General features: G+C 46.6%; 1 protein-coding gene across 5 annotated transcripts in view; it reads left to right on the top strand.

The window, feature by feature from the left end:
* The window catches only part of LOC124013622 (signal peptide, CUB and EGF-like domain-containing protein 1), a 146,675-nt gene that overhangs the window by 11,601 nt on the left and 112,574 nt on the right, over positions 1 to 22,500 (top strand). For all 5 annotated transcript variants that reach the window (XM_046327953.1, XM_046327957.1, XM_046327956.1 and 2 more), the window contains exon 3: positions 5,276 to 5,401. In XM_046327953.1, the coding sequence (XP_046183909.1) occupies positions 5,276 to 5,401 (126 nt within the window). The remainder of the gene's footprint in view (positions 1 to 5,275; positions 5,402 to 22,500) is intronic.

Raw genomic sequence — 22,500 nt, 5'->3', positions numbered from 1 at the left:
GGACAATGACCCCAAGCATACTTCCCAAGTTGTGGCAAAATGGCTTAAGGACAACAAAGTCAAGGTATTGGAGGGGCCATCACAAATCCCTGACCTCAATCCTATAGAAAATTTGTGGGCAGAACTGAAAAAGCGCTTGCGCGCAAGGAGGCCTACAAACCTGACTCAATTACACCAGCTCTGTCAGGAGGAATGGAACAAAATTCACCCAACTTATTGTGGGAATCTTGTGGAAGGCTACCTGAAAAGTTTGACCCAAGTTAAACAATTTAAAGGAAATGCTACCAAATACTAAATGAGTGTGTGTAAACTTCTGACCCACTGGGACTGTGATAAAAGAAATAAAAGCTGAAATAAATCATTCTCCCTACTATTATTCTGACATTTCACAATCTTAAAATAAAGTGGTGATCCTAACTGACCTAAGACAGGGAATCTTTACTATGGGAATCTTTACTCTTTACTACTATCTTTACTACTTTTATATATCAGGAATTGTGAAAAACTGAGTTTAAATGTAGTTGGCTAAGGTGTATGTACATTTCCGACTTCAACTGCATATAAGGTCCCACAGTTGACAGTGCATGTCAGAGCAAATACCAAACCATCAGGTCGAAGGAATTGCCCGTAGAGTTCCGAGACAGGATTGTGTCAAGGCACAGATATGGGGAAGGCCCAGCATAACACAGTGGCCTCCATCATTCTAAAATGGAAGATGTTTGGCACCACCAAGACTCTTCATAGAGCTGGCCACCCAACCAAACTGAGCAATCGGGGGAGAAGGGCCTTGGTCTGGGATGTGACCAAGAACCCAATGGTCACTCTGACAGAGCTCCAGAGTTCCTCTGTGAGATGGGAGAACCTTCCAGAAGGACAACGATCTCTGCAGCACTCCACCAACCAGGCCTTTATAGTAGCTTTAGACAGACGGAAGCCACTCCTCAATAAAAGGCACGTGACAGCCCGCTTGGAGTTTGCCAAAAGTTACCTAAAAAGGACTCTCAGACCATGAGAAACAAGATTCTCTGGTCTGATGAAACCGAGATTGAACTCTTTAGCATGAATGCCAAACCTCTGCACCATCCCTACGGTGAAGCATGGTGGTGGCAGCATCTTGGTATGGGGTGTTGTGTCTTTGGCTATGCCGGACAAAGTGATATGACATGCTATTCTATAAAATAATTTCTCCGTAATTAATATTACCTGATTGAGCTAATCATGTAAATGTAATTAACAAGAGAGTCGGGGCACCACGAAAGAACATTTATAGAGCTGTTATCTTCCGAATAAACTCTTAAAGACCTAGTAGTATTTTACATCAAAAGCAGTCAATATTAATCGTCACCTTAATTCAGTCTCATCTGAAAGTTGTAAATTCTTGGTTATCTTCACAAACCCTGACTAACAAGTTGAATCAGCAATACAAAATTGGGTTTAATTATTTGTTTACTAAATACCTAACTAATCACACAGAATTACATATACACATAATTAATCATAACTTGATTACAAATTACGTCATAAAGGAAAACATCCCTAGCGGGCAGAACAGATATGACAGCTTGTTACACAAAACAAAATGGGCTGGGTTTGAGTGAAAGAGCAGGAAGACTGAGGAACAAAGGGCGAAGCTGTGTTATCGTAAATACAGTATCTTATGCATTCTAAATTATCGCCCATTTGGAAAAGGAAAATGCAATAAATATTTACTCTGAGCTGTGCTTCAGTAGGTTGGTGGTAGATGGAAGGCCGTGTTGCCAAACCGAGTCCTTTGAAGAATGTTACTGGTTGTCAATTGAATACGTTGTAGTAACGTCGTTGGGTGATAGACGGGATACTCTGTCTGTTCCTTCCTAACCCTTGTTTGCAGCTGCTGTTGCTAAGTCAATGGCTAGGAGGTATCACTTCTGTAGTGAATAAGAGTTCAAAGTTCATACTATTCGCAACCAAAGCTCACGCTGATGTTGGCTTCGTTCTGTAGTTATTATCTGAACCATTCTGACATCGGACCGTCGTCCTCACATCCTCGGAACAGGAGGTTATATTGTCGCCAAGGCTTTATATAGGAAGGGAGAAAGGCGGTGTGTTTCATAGTTTACAACCTATGTCTCTTCACGTGGGCGGGCCACTGAGTCGGACCTAATTCACTCATGAAAACCCAATTCTCACATTTTAGAAGATAAAATCATATTTCATCCCATCACAAATAATTTCATATTCAAACATCTAAATTGAACAACAATTGCATGTGAATCCGATACCTCTGATGTGTAGACTTTCCACTGTAGAGTTTATGTCATCTTATCAATGATGAGAATGTCTCAGATGACAACCAAACTGATATCATACTCATTAGGTACCACTGCATATGTTAAATTGGTCAGATTACCAGAATATAGTTAATTTCCCCTCACCTTCTGATGTTCCCAGAATCTCTATGTTAACCAAGGGGTTTGCAAATGTAACATCAGTGGGGTAGAGAGAGAGGAAAAAGGGGGGAAGAGGTATTTATAACTGTCATAAACCTACCCCCAGGCCAACGTCATGACAGGGGACTGGGAGACTAGTCAGGATCGAGGGAAAGATGAACGGCGCAAAGTACAGAGAGATCTTTGATGAAAACCTGCTCCAGAGTCCTCAGGACCTCATACTGGGGCGACGGTTCTCCTTCCAGCAGGACAACAACCCTAAGCACACAGCCAAGACAACGCAGAAGTGGCTTTGGGAGAAGTCTCTGAATGTCCTTGAGTGGCCCAGCCAGAGCCCGGAATTTAACTTATTTGAATTATTGAATTCATTTATCTAAAATCCTGGTTTTGTTTGAACATTTTGGGATATTGTGTGTAGATTGATGAGGGAATCAAATGATTTAATCAATTTCAGAGTAAGGCTGTAAGGTAATACTTTCTGAATGAACTGTATCTACCTGCTATTTCTCCTGTCTATACATCCTCCTCCACGTCTTCTCTCTAGTACAAAGATTCATGTTCCTCTGATTCTATATTTCCACACCTCTGCTTTCCATTGGAGGGTCTCAGGGTGCTATGCAGAGCATGTAAACGGGTGCCTTGGCATCACGTCTGCTGGTGCAGGGAGAGGCGTTCGTCCAAACACTCCGACAAAAACAGTCATTACCCAGCAGCCCTCTCATTTCAGCGCTCCCTAATTGGTTTCATATGCCTCTGGGATGAGCCACTGATGACTGGGACCAGTTTGTGTACACCAGCCAGGGCCAGGCCCTGTCTTTAAAGTGCAGAAAGGCCATACCGTTCTTTTGTTCGTGTGGGAAAGAGAGTCGAAAACAAACAGTGGATTAGAATGCATGTTAGGCCGGTGTAATTGCCTGCTCTGTAAACATGGCAGGTGCCAGAGCATCTCTAAAGGAAAGAATGTCTGTCCCAGTTATTTATTTAACTTTTATCTTGATTGGTTTTAACTGACTGGAATGCCTCAGGAAAAACACTTTTAGATCAGATTTCTTCTCTATTTCAAGCATTTCGACCAAGATGTGTTGGCGGTGTCTATTCTATATTGTAGACCCGTTTTTCAATTTAAAAGTAGATTAGGCTAAGCTTCTATTGTAGATATACAGAAACATCAAAATAGCTTTTAACCAAGACACTGTGTGTTCTATCCTGATGACAATGAGCTGTCTGGTGGGTGAGCAGTCTGCGTGAGCAGACCGACAGTGGAATATTTCAGTGTGTTGGCGTTGTACCGGTGGTGTGCTGTGCAGTGTCCAGGGCTGTGTCCCGAATGGCACCCTATTCCCTATACAGTGCACTACTTTTGACCAGAGCCCTAAAGGGAAAAGGGTGCTATTTGGGACGCGGCCCCCAGGACTGGGTTCTGTCCAGTCTACAGGATGTAGGAGGTGGAGAGAGACTAGAGAGACTAGTGCTAAAAGCTGTTTGTGGTTGACAGAACCAGAACTAACATAGCCCACCTTGCGATTGGCAGAGACAGGACAGTGTGTGTGTGTGTGCACATGTGTGTGTGTGTGTGTGTGTGTGTGTGTGTGTGTGTGTGTGTGTGTGTGTGTGTGTGTGTGTGTGTGTGTGTGTGTGTGTGTGTGTGTGTGTGTGTGTGTGTGTGTGTGTGTGTGTGTGTGTGTGGGACACAGACAGGCTACTAGTGTTGTGTGCCAGTGTCTGAGACAGACAGAATAGGTAAAGGGAATAGGAAACAAATTGAGGGAGAGAGAGAAAGAGAGTGGGAAGAAAGAACAGAGAAAGAAGTGAGATAGAAGAGTGCGTGAAAGGTACTTTAGAGTGGGGGAGAAGGAGCGAGCAAAGAAACAAGAGAAAAGGTGAAAGGGATGCACAGACAGAAAGACAGACAGACTGAGGGAGTGAGAGTCGGCGTCTTGGCCAGGTTGGCGAGTGAGACAGAGACAGAGGGAGTAATACAGGAGTTGAACACTAACCAGATACCTGCTCGGGCCCATCTGGAGTGGAGGAGGACGATAGACGGAGAGAAGGAGAGGATTTGGGGTTGGGGTCTGGCCATCGGTCTGCTTGCCTCCCCTGGCGTTCACACGGAGGGGGGACTGTTTGTTTTAGTGGCTCAGTCCGCATGGCAACCACTTGTGAGTGGCTCCTGTGAAAGACTCCTCCGCTGGCTCAGCATGAAGGGGGAACATAGTCAACGAATAAACATGGCGAGACACTCTCCGTATGCCCCTCTGGACTCTGTACCCTGACCTCTGACCTCTACACTCTCCGTATGCCCCTCTGGATATCTCCAACCCTGTACCCTGACCTCTGACCTCTACACTCTCCGTATGCCCCTCTGGATATCTCCAACCCTGTACCCTGACCTCTGACCTCTACACTCTCCGTATGCCCCTCTGGATATCTCCAACCCTGTACCCTGACCTCTGACCTCTACACTCTCCGTATGCCCCTCTGGATATCTCCAACCCTGTACCCTGACCTCTGACCTCTACACTCTCCGTATGCCCCTCTGGACTCTTGTACCCCCAAACACCCCAGTCTTACCCCTAGTATGTATGCAGTCACCATAAGCTGTACCGGTGGACTGCCTTTTATCTCCAACCCTGTACCCTGACCTCTGACCTCTACACTCTCCATATGCCCCTCCTTTTGTACCCCAACACCCATCTCAATGACGCTCCATACTGTTCATCTCTGTCCCCCAATCCCCTACCATCCATTCTACCTTTCCACCTTCCTCTCTTTCCATCCATTTGTTCAGTGGCGACAGTAATTCCTCTCCACCCTTCTCATTGGTCTTCTATGACTCTCCGTTTCAGACATGGACGAGTGTGAGAATGAGTACAACGGAGGCTGTGTCCACGAGTGTATCAACATCCCGGGAAACTACAGGTGCACCTGCTACGACGGATTCATGTTGGCCCATGACGGACACAACTGTCTGGGTGAGTGTGCAGTCCTCCTGAACCCCCTTTTAAACTCAAAGTGCAACCTATCCAAGTCTGGCATTTATGTTTGTATGAGACTGTGCTATCTTCTGGATCTTTCCCTGTGTGTGTGTGTGTGTGTGTGTGTGTGTGTGTGTGTGTGTGTGTGTGTGTGTGTGTGTGTGTGTGTGTGTGTGTGTGTGTGTGTGTGTGTGTGTGTGTGTGTGTGTGTGTGTGTGTGTGTGTGTGTGTGTGTGTGTGTGTGCATGTACTGTGCACTCTATCTGCTACGAGGTTTGTCTGTCTGGCTCTCAGCTCCCTTCATTCTCCAGAGAGTGTCTCTGTCATCGTTTTGGAGGACATTTTATCCTCATTTCATTCTTTGGGTTTTGTTTTGGGAGGGCGCTCAGGGTTGAAGAGTTCTTCTCTTCCTCAGCTAGATATCTCCAACCGATATCTGTCTGGGGCATCTGCAATGTGCACTAGTGGACAGATCCAGTTCATTTAGTCTCGGCCTTCTCTTATTGACTTAGTGTCAGGCAGACAAATGTGTTTCTGCTCCTCCTGCAACATGCCGGTTCTGCTTGGATGTGCTTAGACACATTTCGTCTTTTCACTCCCCACCCCGCTGATTGACGCAAGCAAAATCAAAATCTGTAGTTTGGATGCCCTTGCCCGCAACCCAAACATATTTGGTGGGACATGTTTTGGCATTTGTAGGCATTATGTCTGATTCTGGGAAGCCAGGGAGGGAGGGAGGGAGGGAGGAGGAGGGGGGAGAGAAACATGCCATTAGGTGTAGTCAGGAATGTCTGAGTTAGATTCTCCTGGGGACGTTTCAGGACTATGTCGTTACAGTGTGAGTCTCACGTGATTTACTTTAGGACCGCTGATTGGGTCTGACTGAGGGACGAGTCCTGGGTCGTGTTCAGTAGGCACGGAACAAAAAACTCTTGGAAACGGAACAAATAGGTCGTTATCAATAAAACCTAATGATATGGTACGGGGCGTTTCGATTTGCCTGACGGAGCGCAAGGAGACCCCCCCCCCCAGCTCCACTAAAAGCATTGACAACTGCGTGCCGGTTTCAAGGGACTGTTAAATAAATGTGAACTATTTGGTTATAATATCAACCACACCTCTTGAAGACCGCAGTTAGATCATTTCTGATTACGCTTTTCATGATCGCTTTTTTATTGGCCACCATTCATTGGATATTTGAGGGACATCAAATGAAAGTGAACCATACCTGCCGGGTACGAGTGGTTTAGGTTCATTAACCAATCCTTTGTGGGCTCTACATGTCAAGAAGTAGAAGGGCGCATTTGCCGTTGTACTGTGAGCTGATAATGTTTACTTTGCAAGCAACCGGTGGAAACGTTGTACAGTTGGCATAAACATCGTGGTACATGATTGCTGCTGACAGACATGATAGGCTACAGTGATTGATGGACCAAGTCAAATTGGCTAACTGGCTAATAACAGATCACGTCAACATGGCCTGTTAACGAGCTAACCTTCAGGGGACAAACTAGATGGCTATATTTGCTCGTCGTCTAAGAGGTGACGACAGTAGTCAGACTGACAGCTTGACCAGGGCGAGGCCTTGCCGATGTTAAGTTTCTTTCCAAAAGCTTAATCTCTGATGAAGCAAACTAAATGACGCGTTTGCTAGCTTGCTAGCTACATGCCAAATGGGTATGCTACGGCCGCACTCACGTATCTGAAAATACATGATCAATTGATGTTTACTGATCATGAAAAGTGTGCAATGACTTGCTGTATAACTGATGATAGAGTTAAATGTGGAATAATGTGGACTTATGACTAGGCTCTTCAAGAGGTGATGCTATTAAAACCAAATAATTATAACATTTATTGAACAATCCCTTGAAAACGGCACATAGTTGTCAACGGTTTTAGCAGTGCTGGGGGTCTCCTTGCCCCCCCCAGCAGCTAAATCAAACGCTCTGCACATAATTGTGACGTTTTATTGATAGCGACCTGTAGAATGTGTGTTCTTATTGGACAACTTCAGGCAATACTTCCACTATGTCTAAACCTTCCCTCCTGTGTCGGGCCTACTGAACATACACATGGATGGGATGTATATGTACATGGACGTCTCTGGTCTAGTCTGAGTTTGGCCTCACTGACTCTCATCTTGGACACAAACAGACCTCTGTCCTCTTTCAGTTCGCCCAGATGCTGATGAATCTTCAGTGATGACGAGCTTTTCTGTTCCCGCCCCAAGTTCCCCTGCAACCCCCCCCCCCCCCCCCCACCCAACGCCATAAACATAAACTACCTCGTTTTCAGCAGCAAGTCAGAGAGGACAGAGGTCACCAGAGAAGGGCACTCCCATTCCCCCTAACCCTAACCCACCTTCTGTTAGGACCAGGACAACACTGGAGTCTCCACAGCAATGGGATTGTAATTATTCCGAACTCTTAAACATGTCACTTTAATGTTACCCCTGTTGTTATTCTATTGACTTCCCAGAATTCAACTTGGCATGTCAAATGTTTATGTTACCGGTTGCAAATGGACAAAGGAAGGAAAACTGTCAGAGGGAAAATGAACAACTTAAGCTCCCCTCTTATTAAGGTTCAAGGATGAAATTCAATGCTTGAAATCTGCCCGTTTTTTTTGTTTAGCAAAGCGGGATTGAGACACGGGGCGAGTTGTGTGAAACCTGTTTGATAGCTAGCTAATGTTTTGGTGTTGTTTTCTCTAATTTGGGTGTGCCTGTCTGCCTGACTGTGTATGTGTTTTAAGTGCCTGCAGCTGTTGTGTTGTCGGTGGCCGGTGGCAGAGGACTCGTTGGATTGTGTGTGTTGTGGTGAACTAAAGAAAATTAACACGAGGGAGAGAGATTTACGGCATGTGTCTGTGGCCACTTGGAAGGAATCAATGGGCCACATGCCCGGCTATGTGTCAGCAGACCTGGGTTCAACTACTATTCAAACTCTTTGAAATACGTTCAGTGTTTGTTTTCGTCTGCCTGGAGTGCCAGATGGATAAGGTTTGCACCTTGGCGACTATTCTATGGATTCCATTGCGCCGGGCAAGATCAATCAAGCCCCGCGAATGTATTTGAAGTTAAATAATGTGCTATTTGAACCCAGGTCTTTGTGTCGGAGTGGTTATAGAGGGTTCTCTAGTCGTCACACTGCCACTCCACAGCTGAGTGGAGGAAATTGGCCACATGTCTGTTAAAAAGTCATTAACCAGACTATGCTGATAAGACGTAGCTTTAATAAACAGACACTAATTAGCTGTGGATGGAGAGTTCAAAGGGAGGGATCGGAAAGCAGTCAAGAGAGAAATCAAACACTTATAATCAGACATTTCCCACCGGGCACACACGGGTTGAATCAATGTCTTTTCCAGGTCATTTCAACAAAATGAACGTTGAACCGACGTGGAATAGACGTTGAATTGACATCTGTGCCCAGTGGGTTATGACGACACTTAATCACTATCAAACATTTATGATGCAACCTAATCATGATCAGTCATTTAAATAATGAAAAGTACAATGACAAGTGATTTTGTAGCTTTTATTTCATATTCATTTCTGATCTTGGTTCCATACCTAATTCTCTCTCTCTTTCGCTCTCTCTCTCTCTTTCGTTCTCTCTCTTTCACTCTCTCTCTTTCGCTCTCTCTCTCGTTCTCTCTCTCTTTCGCTCTCTCTCTCTCTCTCTTTCGCTCTCTCTCTCTCTCTCTCTCTCTCCCCTCTTTCGCTCTCTCTCTCTTTCGCTCTCTCTTTCGCTCTCTCTTTCGCTCTCTCTTTCGCTCTCTCTCTCTCTCTCTCTCTCTCTCTCTCTCTCTCTCTCTCTCTCTCTCTCTCTCTCTCTCTCTCTCTCTCTCCTCCACCTCCTCCTCCTCTCCCTCTGTATTCTCTTGGTTATCTTGGCGGTGGATGTGAATTGGGGGCTGTCCAAGCCATTCCCCCTGAGGCGATGGACTTGCTCTCTATTTGACATCTTTATTGTGGAATGTCTCAAATACAACACAGAATGATGATGGGGATGAGAACAGAGTCAGGACCGCCAAGGGCCAGCGCACACCGCTCAGAGTCCTCCGCTGCTTCCAGGAGCTTCCTCGCTTTCTCTCTCTCTATCCAACCGTTCTCTTCTTCCCTGTCTGTCTGTCTGTCTGTCTGTCTGTCTGTCTGTCTGTCTGTCTGTCTGTCTGTCTGTCTGTCTGTCTGTCTGTCTGTCTGTCTGTCTGTCTGTCTGTCTGTCTGTCTGTCTGTCTGTCTGTCTGTCTGTCTGTCTGTCTGTCTGTCTGTCTGTCTGTCTGTCTGTCTGTCTGTCTGTCTGTCTGTCTGTCTGTCTGTCTGTCTGTCTGTCTGTCTGTCTGTTAGTCTACAGTAGCAGCCCAGCCATGTTTGATCCCTGTTAATCTCATTGGAGGATGTTATAGGTTTCTAACTAACACTCCCTCTAATGCCCCACTGGTGATTTACTGGGCTTTCAACAGCACAACAGGGCTCCATAAACACACACTCACACCAGCCGTTACATGCACTCTCTCTCTCTCGCTGTCTGTCTTCGTCCTCTCTTCTTCACCTCTTCTATCCTTTTCATCTCTCAATTTTCCCCTCCATCTGTCATTGCTTTCTCTTTCCTTTCTGTCTCTCATTCTGTCAGCGGTCAGTATAGTTCTCCTTGACAGAGCACCGAGGTGGCGAATCACTCAACATCAGTGGGAGCCATTAGGTGTGGCTCAGGGAATGGCATCACTTCTCCACAACTGGTTGCCCAATCCCAAGTCTTTTAGTGAAGTGCATTCATTCAGGAAGATTCTATCAGCAGCTCTTCAGCGCTCTGCCGTCCGTCTCACTTTTTCTCTGAGATCATCTGTTAACTTTTTTTTATGCCGAGGCCTGCCTGGTTTGACACACAATGACTGGAGCTAAGGTCGCTGTCTCCTTAAAAAATGTTATTTCGTGAAAACTTCACCCTCATCGGAGGTCATGACTTGGCTTTGTCATAGGCTCACAGCTTCCCAGCCAGTCCAGCACCCCCCCGCTCTGCCTGCGTTGCCATGTGTTGCCATGACGTGGGACGAGGCGGACAGCAGCTCGGTAACAAATGTCACAGGAGTATTAGAGGAGCAGATCAGAGCGTCATCGCCACCAAGATATCTGATGGATGGATCTGGCACCGTCAGGTTGGAGGGAGAAACGTGGACGGGGTCATTGGGGTGGGCTCTGCGTGTGGCGATTTTGAGGGTACAGTTGTGGCCACTAAAAAGCTTGCTCTCTAGCAGTGATAGTTTGCCACAGAAACCTGTACTGCTGTCATTTGTGTGCCCACAACTGTATTTCAGTTGGGTAGAGGTACGGAGTGATACTCAGGGTAGTCTGAAGAGTTACAAAAGTTCACGCATAATTAGCGGTATGCGGGTACAAACTGCTTTATATGGGCATTTGTATTTTATTTATTTTACTAGGCAAGTCAGTTAACCTTTTGATTACCGGCACAATGCTCTAACCACTAGGCTACCTGCCACCCCGTATCAGGGTTTAAGGTAATTATATGTGTGTAGTTATATCATAGGGTTTTACCATTTGGCTGTATTTCTTAGGCTGAGGGGTGGCGGTGTGGTAGAGGAGCTGTACTGGAGTCCAGGATGTTTATTTGAGGTGTGATCACTGGTAGAGGTAGAGAGGCTCAGGGAGGTACTATTTGGGGTCTGGTGATCTATATTTGAGGCGTGAAGATATACAGTGTAAACTGTTTGAGTAATGAGCGTTGAGTTCCTGCGTATAGAATAGAATATTAGAATATTAGAATATTTTAGAATAGAATATAGAATATTTTAACATCACCACCTTTCGTGTTTACCCCTCATCACCAACTCTCTGAGATACAGGTGACTGCCAAAATAATGGAAACGCTTGAGTAAACGAGGGATACAAAGTATATTGGAAGCAGCTGCTTCCACACAGGTGCGGTTTCTGAGTTAATTAACATCCCATCATGCTTAATTAGGGTCATTTAAACATGCTGGGCAGGCCATTATGTTGGCTACCTGAGAGTGGCCACTTAATGGTTTGATGAGCATGAAAACGACACGCCACGGCCGTCTCAGTCACCAGATCTCGACCCAATTGAACACTGGATTTATGGAGCAGCGCCTGAGACAGCGTTTTCACCGCCGTCAACGAAACACCAAATGATAGAATTTAGTGAGGAAGAATGGCGCCGAATCTCTCCAAAAGAGTTCCAGACACTGGTAGAATCTATGACAAGGTGCATTGAAGCAGTTCTGGCTCGTGGCGGCCCAACGCTCTATTAAGACACTTTATGTTGGGGTTTCCTTTACTTTGGCAGTTACCTGAACACAAATAGTATCATGTGCGACACATAGGCATGATATAGGAACAACTATATAATGATTATGCGTAGCTGACACACATCGTCAACCCACAGTTTGCGGGGCCAAGCCGTGGTTTCCCCATGACTGTGTATGGACATCTATCATCGACCAATCACAATCTGTCCACTTCAATGGTAGGACTCATCAGTAACAACATTAGAGTTTCTTACAAAGTCTCTCCCAGTCATAAGAACCCTTTCACTCAATGCCATGTGAATGTATGGTCAGTCTGGGAACAACGGCAGACAGTTAACACAGTCGCAGACAAAGCGCGTCCCTAGGGACTTGTCACCAGCCTCACACATACGGCAGCATGGGTTGAATTAGCTGGGATCATGGGTTGTAGGTCCTGTAAATTAGTCTCGTGTATTCCGTGACTGACTAGTGAGAATATAGGGTCTGCCTGTCCGGTTACTGTAACCGCCCGCCTCCTGTGTTCTGACTCATTCATCTCTGCTGTAAACAAAATGTCAGGACAGAGCTCCAACAACGCTTCCCCCTGGGTTTGTACTCAGCCGCGTTGCAAAGGCCCCTAAAGTGACTGTTATAAGGTGGCTGAACCAAGATACTCAATTGAAGCCAATTTGATGTGATTTGTTATATCTTGGGGGCTACAATCATAGACAGAAATGGTATTGGAAACCGTTTTGATTGTTAACACAGCCTTGTTACTTCCCAGTCCCTGTATCTCCGTGCTGCAGGTACTCTAAGGTGTGTGATGCCGTGTCCACAGCCTGGCTACTCGTCAGTGAGGCTGCTGTACAACCAGGTCCAGTGGTCTGGGTCAGGGGGTTGGACTGGGACTCAGGGATCACTGGTGGGATTCTTCATTGTTAGGGTGTACTGCTGTTCCACCACTCTGAAGGCCGTTAGGAAATACCAGGAAATACCACCTGTTGTTTTTCTCCACACCAACTACTTCTAGTAGACTGACGGAATGATAGATGACCAGAAACCTCAAGACTTGCTGCTTTGAAATTAAGGGACAAGAGGGGGGGAAACAGGAGGGAAGATGAACGTGTAGAGAGAGACAGAGGGAGAGGGAGAGATAGAGAGGGAGAGCGGAAGAGAGAGAGAGAGGGGAAGAGAGAGAGAGAGATAGAGAGGGAGAGGGGAAGAGAGAGAGAGAGATAGAGAGGGAGAGGGGAAGAGAGAGAGAGAGAGAGAGGAAGAGAGAGAGATAGAGAGGGAGAGCGGAAGAGAGAGAGAGAGGGGAAGAGAGAGAGAGAGATAGAGAGGGAGAGGGGAAGAGAGAGAGAGAGATAGAGAGGGAGAGGGAAGAGAGAGAGAGATAGAGAGGGATAGGGGAAGAGAGAGGAAGAGAGAGAGATAGAGAGGGAGAGGGGAAGAGAGAGAGAGAGAGAGAGGAAGAGAGAGAGATGGAGAGGGAGAGGGGAAGAGAGAGAGGAAGAGAGGGAGAGGGGAAGAGAGAGAGAACAGTCTGTCTTAACTGAACGTGTGTAGGAAGTATGGTCCCATGTATGTTGTGTCAACACGTTTAGGGCACTGAGATTTAAGATTGCATAATTGCACTGCACTCTGATTAAAGGTCAGTCCTGTTCAGGTCCTCTTCAACCTTTTTGATTTAGACTTGTATTTGTTTTTCTTTTGGCCGTAGACACAGCTGGGACCAATATGTTGATCATTTGGTGCCTTGCTACGGACGACTGTAGGGCTCAGACAAGTTTCTTTTCTTTCTGACGTGTCCTTCTCAGTCTTACGCGAGGTCTTACCTCAAGAGTGCCTTGGCTTCACAGCGGGACAGGCCCTGACTGCAGACGCATAGAATGTTGAAACTCTGACACGACAGCACGGACAGATTGGGGGAAGGAAAGGGGGGAGACGTGGAGAGAGGGAGGAGAAGAGGAAGAATAGAGGGTTAGCCAACAGACTATTGCTCTTTAGAGAGAGACTGGGTGAAACATGGAGGCCCAGGGAAGGGTCACCTCCACTCAAAGTCTATGGTTTGATTTATTTCTCCTTTTCACTCTTTCTCTTCTCTCCCATCTTCCCTCCTCTCCTGTCTACCTCTCCGCCCTTTATCTTTCTTACTCCTCTCGTCACCTCCAGGATGGGAAGTTAATATTTTGGTCCTCTAGCCGCTGTGGTAGGTAGATAAAGCACCCACTGAGATTTTTTTACCTGCCCAAATATTTTTTTTCTCCAGAATTAGACAAATTAAATCACACAAAAAAAAAAATGGATGAGCGTTTCTAATGTATTACTAGTAAGAAGTCATGGGGTAAATTGCTTTATTTCATAACATTTTTGGGACCTGCGAGACAGACATAGTTCAGCTGGCCCTTTAAGGGACAAGCCGTTACCGTGGTAACTTGGGCACTGGCTTGTCTGTGATGAAAAAAGTCTCAGACTGTGACCTAGCAGCAGACAATTGCAGCAAACTCAAACTAACATTGAAAAACAACCAAGCATGTGAACAAAACAAGAAACATGAGGACAAAGTCACACTTCAGTAGCTGTTCTTGTCATTTCGACTAACTTCTACATGTGGGTTTTGGATTTTTTTTTGGTTCCCCCTGGTGAAATATACATTCTTACCCAACAATGACAAAATCTATCCGCATTTGACAGGTGGCTGGTGTTAATTTCCAACCCTGGTCACCTCCCTTCTTCTACCCTTCCCTCCTCTCCTCTCCTTTCCCCATCGGCCTTCTCTCCCTTTGTGTCAAGCACATCCTCATCGCGTCCAAATAAAAGTTTACACAAGCAAAACAAAGGCACTCTAGTTTAAACTTGCAGAGTGCCTTGCCAGTGTTTATGTTTAAATGTTGGCAAAGATCAATTAAATGTGGAGATGACAGTTCAACAGCTCTCTCTCTCTCTCTCTCTCTCTCTCTCTCTCTCTCTCTCTCTCTCTCTCTCTCTCTCTCTCTCTCTCTCTCTCTCTCTCTCTCTCTCTCTCTCTCTCTCTCTCTCTCTCTCTCTCTCTCTCTCTCTCTCTCTCTCTCTCTCTCTCTCTCTCTCTCTCTCTCTCTCGCTCTCTCTCTCACACACACACTCTCTCCCTCCCTCTCTCTCTCTCTCTCTCTCTCTCTCTCTCTCTCTCTCTCTCTCTCTCTCTCTCTCTCTCTCTCTCTCTCTCTCTCTCCCTCCCTCTGTCTCTCTCTCACACACACACACTCTCTCCCTCTGTCTCTGTCTGTCTCTCTCTCTCTTTCTCTCTCTCTCACACATACTCTCTCCCTCTGTCTCTCTCTGTCTCTCTCTCTCTCTCTCTCTCTCACACATACTCTCTCCCTCTGTCTCTCTCTGTCTCTCTCTCTCTTTCTCTCTCACACATACTCTCTCCCTCTGTCTCTCTCTGTCTCTCTCTCTCTTTCTCTCTCTCTCACACATACTCTCTCCCTCTGTCTCTCTCTGTCTCTCTCTTTCTCTCTCTCTCACACATACTCTCTGTCTCTCTCTGTCTCTCTCTGTCTCTCTCTGTCTCTCTCTCTCTCTCTCTCTCTCGCCCTCTCTCTCTCGCTCTCTCTCTCTCGCTCTCTCTCTCTCACACACACACTCTCTCCCTCCCTCTGTCTCTCTCTCTCACACACACACTCTCTCCCTCTGTCTCTGTCTGTCTCTCTCTCTCTTTCTCTCTCTCTCACACATACTCTCTCCCTCTGTCTCTGTCTCTGTCTCTCTCTCTCTCTCTCTCTCTCTCTCTCTCTCTCTCTCTCTCTCTCTCTCTCTCTCTCTCTCTCTCTCTCTCTCTCTCTCTCTCTCTCTCTCTCTCTCTCTCTTTCTCTCTCTCACACACACACTCTCTCCCTCTTCCTCTGTCTCTGATCTCTCTCTTCTCTGTATCTCTTTGTATTAATCTAAAGTAAAAGCCTCTGTCATATTGATGTCATCTGTTTAGTTTTGTCTATAGGCAGTGGTGGAAAAAGTACCCAACTGTCATACTTGAGTAAAAGTAAAGATACCTTAATAGAAAATAACTCAAGTAAAAGTGAAAGTCACCCAGTAAAATACTACTTGAATAAAAGTTAGAAAAGTATTTGGTTTTAAATATACTTAAGTATCAAAAGTAAATGTAATTGCTAAAATATACTTAAGTATCAAAAGTACAAATATAAATCATTTCACATTCCTTCACAAACCAGACAGCACTATTTTCTTGTTTTTTAAATTTACTGATAGCCAACACTCAGACATAATTCACAAACAAAGCATTTGTTTTCAGTGAGTCCGCCTGATCCGAGACAGTCGGGATGACCAGGGATGTTCTAATATATATATATGCCATTTAGCAGACGCTTTTATCCAAAGCGACTTACAGTCATGTGTGCATACATTCTACGTATGGGTGGTCCCGGGAATCGAACCCACTACCCTGGCGTTACAAGCGCCATGTTCTTTTGATAAATGTGTGAATTGGACCATTTTCCTGTCCTGCTAAGCATTCGAATTGTAACAAGTACTTTTGGGTGTCAGGGAAACTGTATGGAGTAAAAAAATACATTGTTTTCTTTAGTAATGTAGTGAAGTAAAAGTAAAAGTTGTCAAAAATATAATTTGTAAAGTACAGATACCTCAAAAAACCACCTAAGTGCTTGGAAGTATTTTTACTTAAGTACTTTACCCCACTGTCTAAATGGAGATGAGAAAGCACTTTCAACTTCAATCGGGGTCTTCTAAGAGATCAGCTCCAGATTGTAGTGCAGGCCTTTGCTCAAGAAGGCTGTGTATTTTGGCTCAGGACAGTGGTGAGGTTTGCCTGTATGGCTTAGTGCGAAGTGAATGGGACTGGGAGTAGGAGAGTAGTGTCATGGGGTATTTTGTGTAGAGAAATGTATATTGGATGTTAGATGATGGATTGTGTTGGCTTGTGGGAGGTGGATGCTGCAGAGGGCATCTGCTTGGTAGAGCTCTGAACAGATGCTGTTTCACCCCGCAGCCTCGCTGTGACATGTCTCTCTACAGTGGAGGCTTGAGAGAGCTGCTCAGCTAAACACGGTGTGTTATCCGAAGTCAGCCATTTTAGGTCCTCCCTCACGTATGAATCTATCACTTCCGATGAAACAGACTCCATCTTTATTTGTCATTTTCCCATCAGTCCCGCTGGTCCCTCTGTCCGAATCAGCTGGGACCAGAGGACGTGGGACTGTAGCTGGAGGAGTTGAAGGCTCTGGCTGAAGCCATTCAGCAGTTGAAACACTGGCACCGCTGGTTTTGTTCCATGTTTTAGAAGGCCCTCTGCTCTCCTGAGACTCTACAGCCTTTTGAGACACTCAGATACATTGGCAGGTGAAAACAGCAATAGAGGTCAGAGGATGTTAACTTCATGTAACTGGGCAAGTCAGGTAAGAACACATTCTTATTTACAATGACGGCCTAGGAACAGTGGGTTAACTGCCTTGTTCAGGGGCAGAATAACAGATTTTTACCTTGTCAGTCCAACACTCTAACCACTAGGCTACCTGCCGTGAGAGACCATCGAGGGAGAGATGGGGTAGGGAGGGAGGGAAGGGGAGACAAAGCTCCCCTGGGGTAGGGAGTCGGAAGTTTATATACACCTTAGTCAAGTACATTTAAACTCAGTTTTTCACAATTCCTGAAATTTAAGAATGTGAAATGTCAGAATAATAGTAGAGAGAATGATTTATTTCAGCTTTTATTTCTTTCATCACATTCCCAGTGGGTCAGAAGTTTACATACACTCAATTAGTATTTGGTAGCATTGCCTTTAAATTGTTTAACTTGGGTCAAACTTTTCAGGTAGCCTTCCACAAGCTTCCCACAATAAGTTGGGCGAATTTTGGCCCATTCCTCCTGACAGAGCTGGTGTAACTGAGTCAGGTTTGTCGGCCTCCTTGCTCGAACACGTTTTTTCAGTTCTGCCCACTAGGATGAGGTCAGGGCTTTGTGATGGCCACTCCAATACCTTGACTTTGTTGTCCTTAAGCCATTTGCCACAACTTTAGAAGTATGCTCGGGGTCATTGTCCATTTGGAAGAATCATTTGCGACCAAGCTTTAACTTCCTGACTGATGTCTTAAGATGTTGCTTCAATATATCCACATCATTTTCCTCCCTCATGAGACCATCTATTTTGTGAAGTGCACCAGTCCCTCCTGCAGCAAGGCACCCCACAACATGATGCTGCCACCCCCCTGCTTCATGGATTCTTCGGCTTGCAAGCCTCCCCCTTTTTCCTCCGAACATAACGATGGTCATTATGGCTAAACAGTTACATTTTTGTTTCATCAGGCCAGAAGACTTTTCTCCAAAAAGTACAATCTTTGTCCCCATGTGCAGTTGCAAACAATAGTCTGGCTTTTTATGGCGATTTTGGAGCAGTGGCTTCTTCCTTGCTGAGCGGCCTTTCAGGTTATGTCGATATAGGACTAGTTTTACTGTGGATATAGATACTTTTGTATCTGCCATGACATCATTTTCTTTGAATTTTCCAAGTTGTTTAAAGGCACAGTCAACTTAGTGTATGTAAACTTCTGACCCACTGGGATTGTGATACAGGGAATTATAAGTGAAATAATCTGTCTGTAAACAATTGTTGGAAAAATGACTTGTGTCATGCACAAAGTAGATGTCCTAACCGACTTGCCAAAACTATAGTTTGTTAACAAGTAATTTGTGGAGTGGTTGAAAAAACGAGTTTTAATGACTTAAACTGTATATGTACAGTACCTAACAATAAAACACTATATTAAAGGTTTATTAGGCACATGAAAAATATATACAGTAGGCCTATATTTTTGTCAGACAGGCACAAAGGCATGCCGACAGATCAAATGTAAATGGAGTTCACTGCTTTACACTCGAACATGTGTGCATAGATAAAACACACACCACACAAGACCCTTCTCCTCCCCTCCTCTCCCCTCTCCCTCCCCTCCCCTCTCCCTCCCCTCCTCTCCCACCCCTCCCCTCTCCCTCCCTCTCCCCTCCTCTCCCCTCTCCCTCCCCTCCTCTCCCTCCCCTCCTCTCCCCTCCCCTCTCCCTCCCCCTCCCCTCTCCCTCCCCTCCTCTCCCCTCTCCCTCCCCTCCTCTCCCCTCTCCCTCCCCTCTCCCTCCCCTCCTCTCCCCTCCTCTCCTCTCCCTCTCCCTCCCCTCCCCCCCTCCCCTCTCCCCTCTCCCTCCCCTCCTCTCCCCTCTCCCTCCTCTCCCCTCTCCCCCTCCCCTCTCCCTCCCCTCCTCTCACTCCCCTCTCCCTCCCCTCCTCTCCCCTCTCCCTCCCCTCCTCTCCCTCCCCTCTCCCTCCCCTCTCCCTCCCCTCCTCTCCCCTCTCCCACCCCTCCCCTCTCCCTCCCTCTCCCTCTCTCCCTCCCCTCCCCTCCCCTCCCCTCCCTGTGTTAGCATGACAGTAAGCACTTTCCTCTCCCCGCTAACGGTTAACAAGGCCTGAAGGCCTCTGTCATCTCCACTGGGACTTAACAAGCCGACTGCCTAAATGCTCCGACGGGAGAGACTGTCACTCAAATAAAAGCAGACCCTAACCCCCACGGAGATATGTCCGGAACTCAGACAGGGGTCCCAGACAGAGAGAAGGAGAGAAATAAAAATAAAAATAAAAATAAATAGGAGTCAATAAAGTCCTCTACCCCAGGAAGAGGTAGAGAGGATGTGGTGGCTTTCTATTTCAGGCGGTGTGACACAGAATCACAGGTCTGGCCTGGGTGTATTAAGGTCTGGTCTGGGTGTATTACAGTCTGGTCTGGGTGTATTACAGTCTGGTCTGGGTGTATTAAGGTCTGGTCTGGGTGTATTAAGGTCTGGTCTGGGTGTATTACAGTCTGGTCTGGGTGTATTACAGTCTGGTCTGGGTGTATTTAGGTCTGGTCTGGGTGTATTAAGGTCTGGTCTGGGTGTATTAAGGTCTGGTCCGGGTGTATTACGGTCTGGTCTGGGTGTATTAAGGTCTGGTCTGGGTGTATTAATGTCTGGTCCAGGTGTATTAAGGTCTGGGTGTATTGAGGTCTGGTCTGGGTGTATTAAGGGCTGGTCTGGGTGTATTAAGGGCTGGTCTGGGTGTATTAAGGGCTGGTCTGGGTGTATTACGGTCTGGTCTGGGTGTATTAAGGTCTGGTCTGGGTGTATTAAGGTCTGGTCTGGGTGTATTAAGGTCTGGTCTGGGTGTATTAAGGTCTGGGTGTATTAAGGTCTGGTCCGGGTGTATTAAGGTCTGGTCTGGGTGTATTAAGGTCTGGTCTGGGTGTATTAATGTCTGGTCCGGGTGTATTAAGGTCTGGTCTGGGTGTATTAAGGGCTGGTCTGGGTGTATTAAGGGCTGGTCTGGGTGTATTAAGGTCTGGTCTGGGTGTATTAAGGTTAGGTCTGGTTGTATTAAGGTCTGGTCTGGGTGTATTAAGGGCTGGTCTGGGTGTATTAAGGGCTGGTCTGGGTGTATTAAGCCTGGACTGACCTGGCTGTCAGCAGACTCAGTCCGTAAATTAGGAGCACCTGGTCCAGTGCTCCTCCATTGTGAGTTCTACAGAGGTCCAGAAGTGATAATCGTAAAGCCCTTTACAGCCTGGTATGAAAACCATCCTACATGCCACTCAGAGCTGTAAAGCTCTCTGACTTTCTCAGTGCCATCAAAATATACACAACCTCTAACCTCTGTCTCCACAGACAGACAGACAGGCCGTGGTACACAGACAGCAAGCTCTCTTGATCCCGACCAGGACAGGAGTTTTACATGACCAGGTGACCTGACCAGGACAGGAGTTTTACATGACCAGGTAACCCGACCAGGACAGGAGTTTTACATGACCAGGTGACCTGACCAGGACAGGAGTTTTACATGACCAGGTGACCTGACCAGGACAGGAGTTTTACATGACCAGGTGACCCGACCAGGACAGGGGTTTTACATGACCAGGTGACCTGACCAGGACAAAGGGAAGGACCATAGTTCTGATGACCTGGGGTTGAGGACGCTGAGGAGGCCATGTCATGTGCAAAGACAGACAGACAGACAGACAGACAGACAGACAGACAGACAGACAGACAGACAGACAGACAGACAGACAGACAGACAGACAGACAGACAGACAGACAGACAGACAGACAGACAGACAGACAGACAGACAGACAGACAGACAGACAGACAGACAGGTGACACTGTGCAGTCAGTCCAGTACTGTATGTCCCCTCCCTGGCACCAGGAGCAGTGTTGTGTACTGTAGCTCCCTGGACTGGAGTTCTGACCCTGATCTTGGTCGTTTATGAGAGGGTGAGACAGGCAGACAGAGACAGACGGCCGGCCGCGTGGTTGCTCCATCTCAGATCACAGAGAAGCAGACAGACCTGACGAGATGAGATTAGAGAGACAGTCTCCCGGCTCCACGCTGCCGTAGCGCTTAGCACTGTCTGCCCAACCAGAGCCTTTTCCTCTCATTTCCTCCCTGTAAAGACCTGCACTCTAATCACAAGGGGAAATGGTTACGCCGCTCCTCTTTCATTTCACTTAGCCGTTTGTGATGGATGACGGATGGAGCCAATTACTGTCCTCCACTACCACCGAGTGCCGGGGTTAAATAAACACGGGCCAGTTGTTGCACTGGAGTAAAGGGGAAGAGTTTTGGTCCACGTCTGACATGGCACCCTATTCCCAGGTCAAAAGTAGTGCACTGTGTAGGTAATAAGGTTGGTATATTTAGACCGCCTGTCAGATGTGTTTGTAAGGAGGATGGAACAGAGGTTGTGGCCAGAGAGACAGACAGTGTTGTTCTGAACTGTGGGTCCAGTTCTCCGTCTCCTCTGTGACATCATCAGTGTGCGTGCGTCCGTGCCGCCTGGCTACCGGCTCGAAACACACAAACACATCTGAACAACCACCAGACTAAACACAGCACGCACTGCCTTGTGCTTAATCACGGACCAGTTAACGCACACATGCAGGCACACACTCTCTCTGTCTGTCTGTCTGTCTGTCTGTCTGTCTGTCTGTCTGTCTGTCTGTCTGTCTGTCTGTCTGTCTGTCTGTCTGTCTGTCTGTCTGTCTGTCTGTCTGTCTGTCTGTCTGTCTGTCTGTCTGTCTGTCTGTCTGTCTGTCTGTCTGTCTGTCTGTCTGTCTGTCTGTCTGTTAGTCTACAGTAGCAGCCCAGCCATGTTTGATCCCTGTTAATCTCATTGGAGGATGTTATAGGTTTCTAACTAACACTCCCTCTAATGCCCCACTGGTGATTTACTGGGCTTTCAACAGCACAACAGGGCTCCATAAACACACACTCACACCAGCCGTTACATGCACTCTCTCTCTCTCGCTCTCTCGCTCTCTCTCTCTCTCTCTCTCTCTCTCTCTCTCTCTCTCTCTCTCTCTCTCTCTCTCTCTCTCTCTCTCTCTCTCTCTCTCTCTCTCTCTCTCGCTCTCTCTCTCTCTCTCTCTCTCTCTCTCTCTCTCTCTCTCTCTCTCTCTCTCTCTCTCTCTCTCTCTCTCTCTCTCTCTCTCTCTTCGCTCTCTCTCTTTCGCTCTCTCTCTTTCTCTCTCTCTCTCTCTCTCTCTCTCTCTCTCTCTCTCTCTCTCTCTTTCGCTCTCTCTCTCTCTCTTTCGCTCTCTCTCTCTCTTTCGCTCTCTCTCTCTCTCTCTCTTTCACTCTCTCTCTCTCTCTCTCTCTCTCTCTCTCGCTCTCTCTCTCTCTCTCTCTCTCTCTCTCTCTCTCTCTCTCTCTCTCTCTCGCTCTCTCTCTCTCTCTCTCTCTCTCTCTCTCTCTCTCTCTCTCTCTCTCTCTCTCTCTCTCTCTTCTTTCGCT

This window comes from Oncorhynchus gorbuscha, linkage group LG25, assembly GCF_021184085.1.
Source record: "Oncorhynchus gorbuscha isolate QuinsamMale2020 ecotype Even-year linkage group LG25, OgorEven_v1.0, whole genome shotgun sequence".
Taxonomy (NCBI): domain Eukaryota; kingdom Metazoa; phylum Chordata; class Actinopteri; order Salmoniformes; family Salmonidae; genus Oncorhynchus; species Oncorhynchus gorbuscha.
This window is presented reverse-complemented; position numbering and strand designations above follow the sequence as displayed.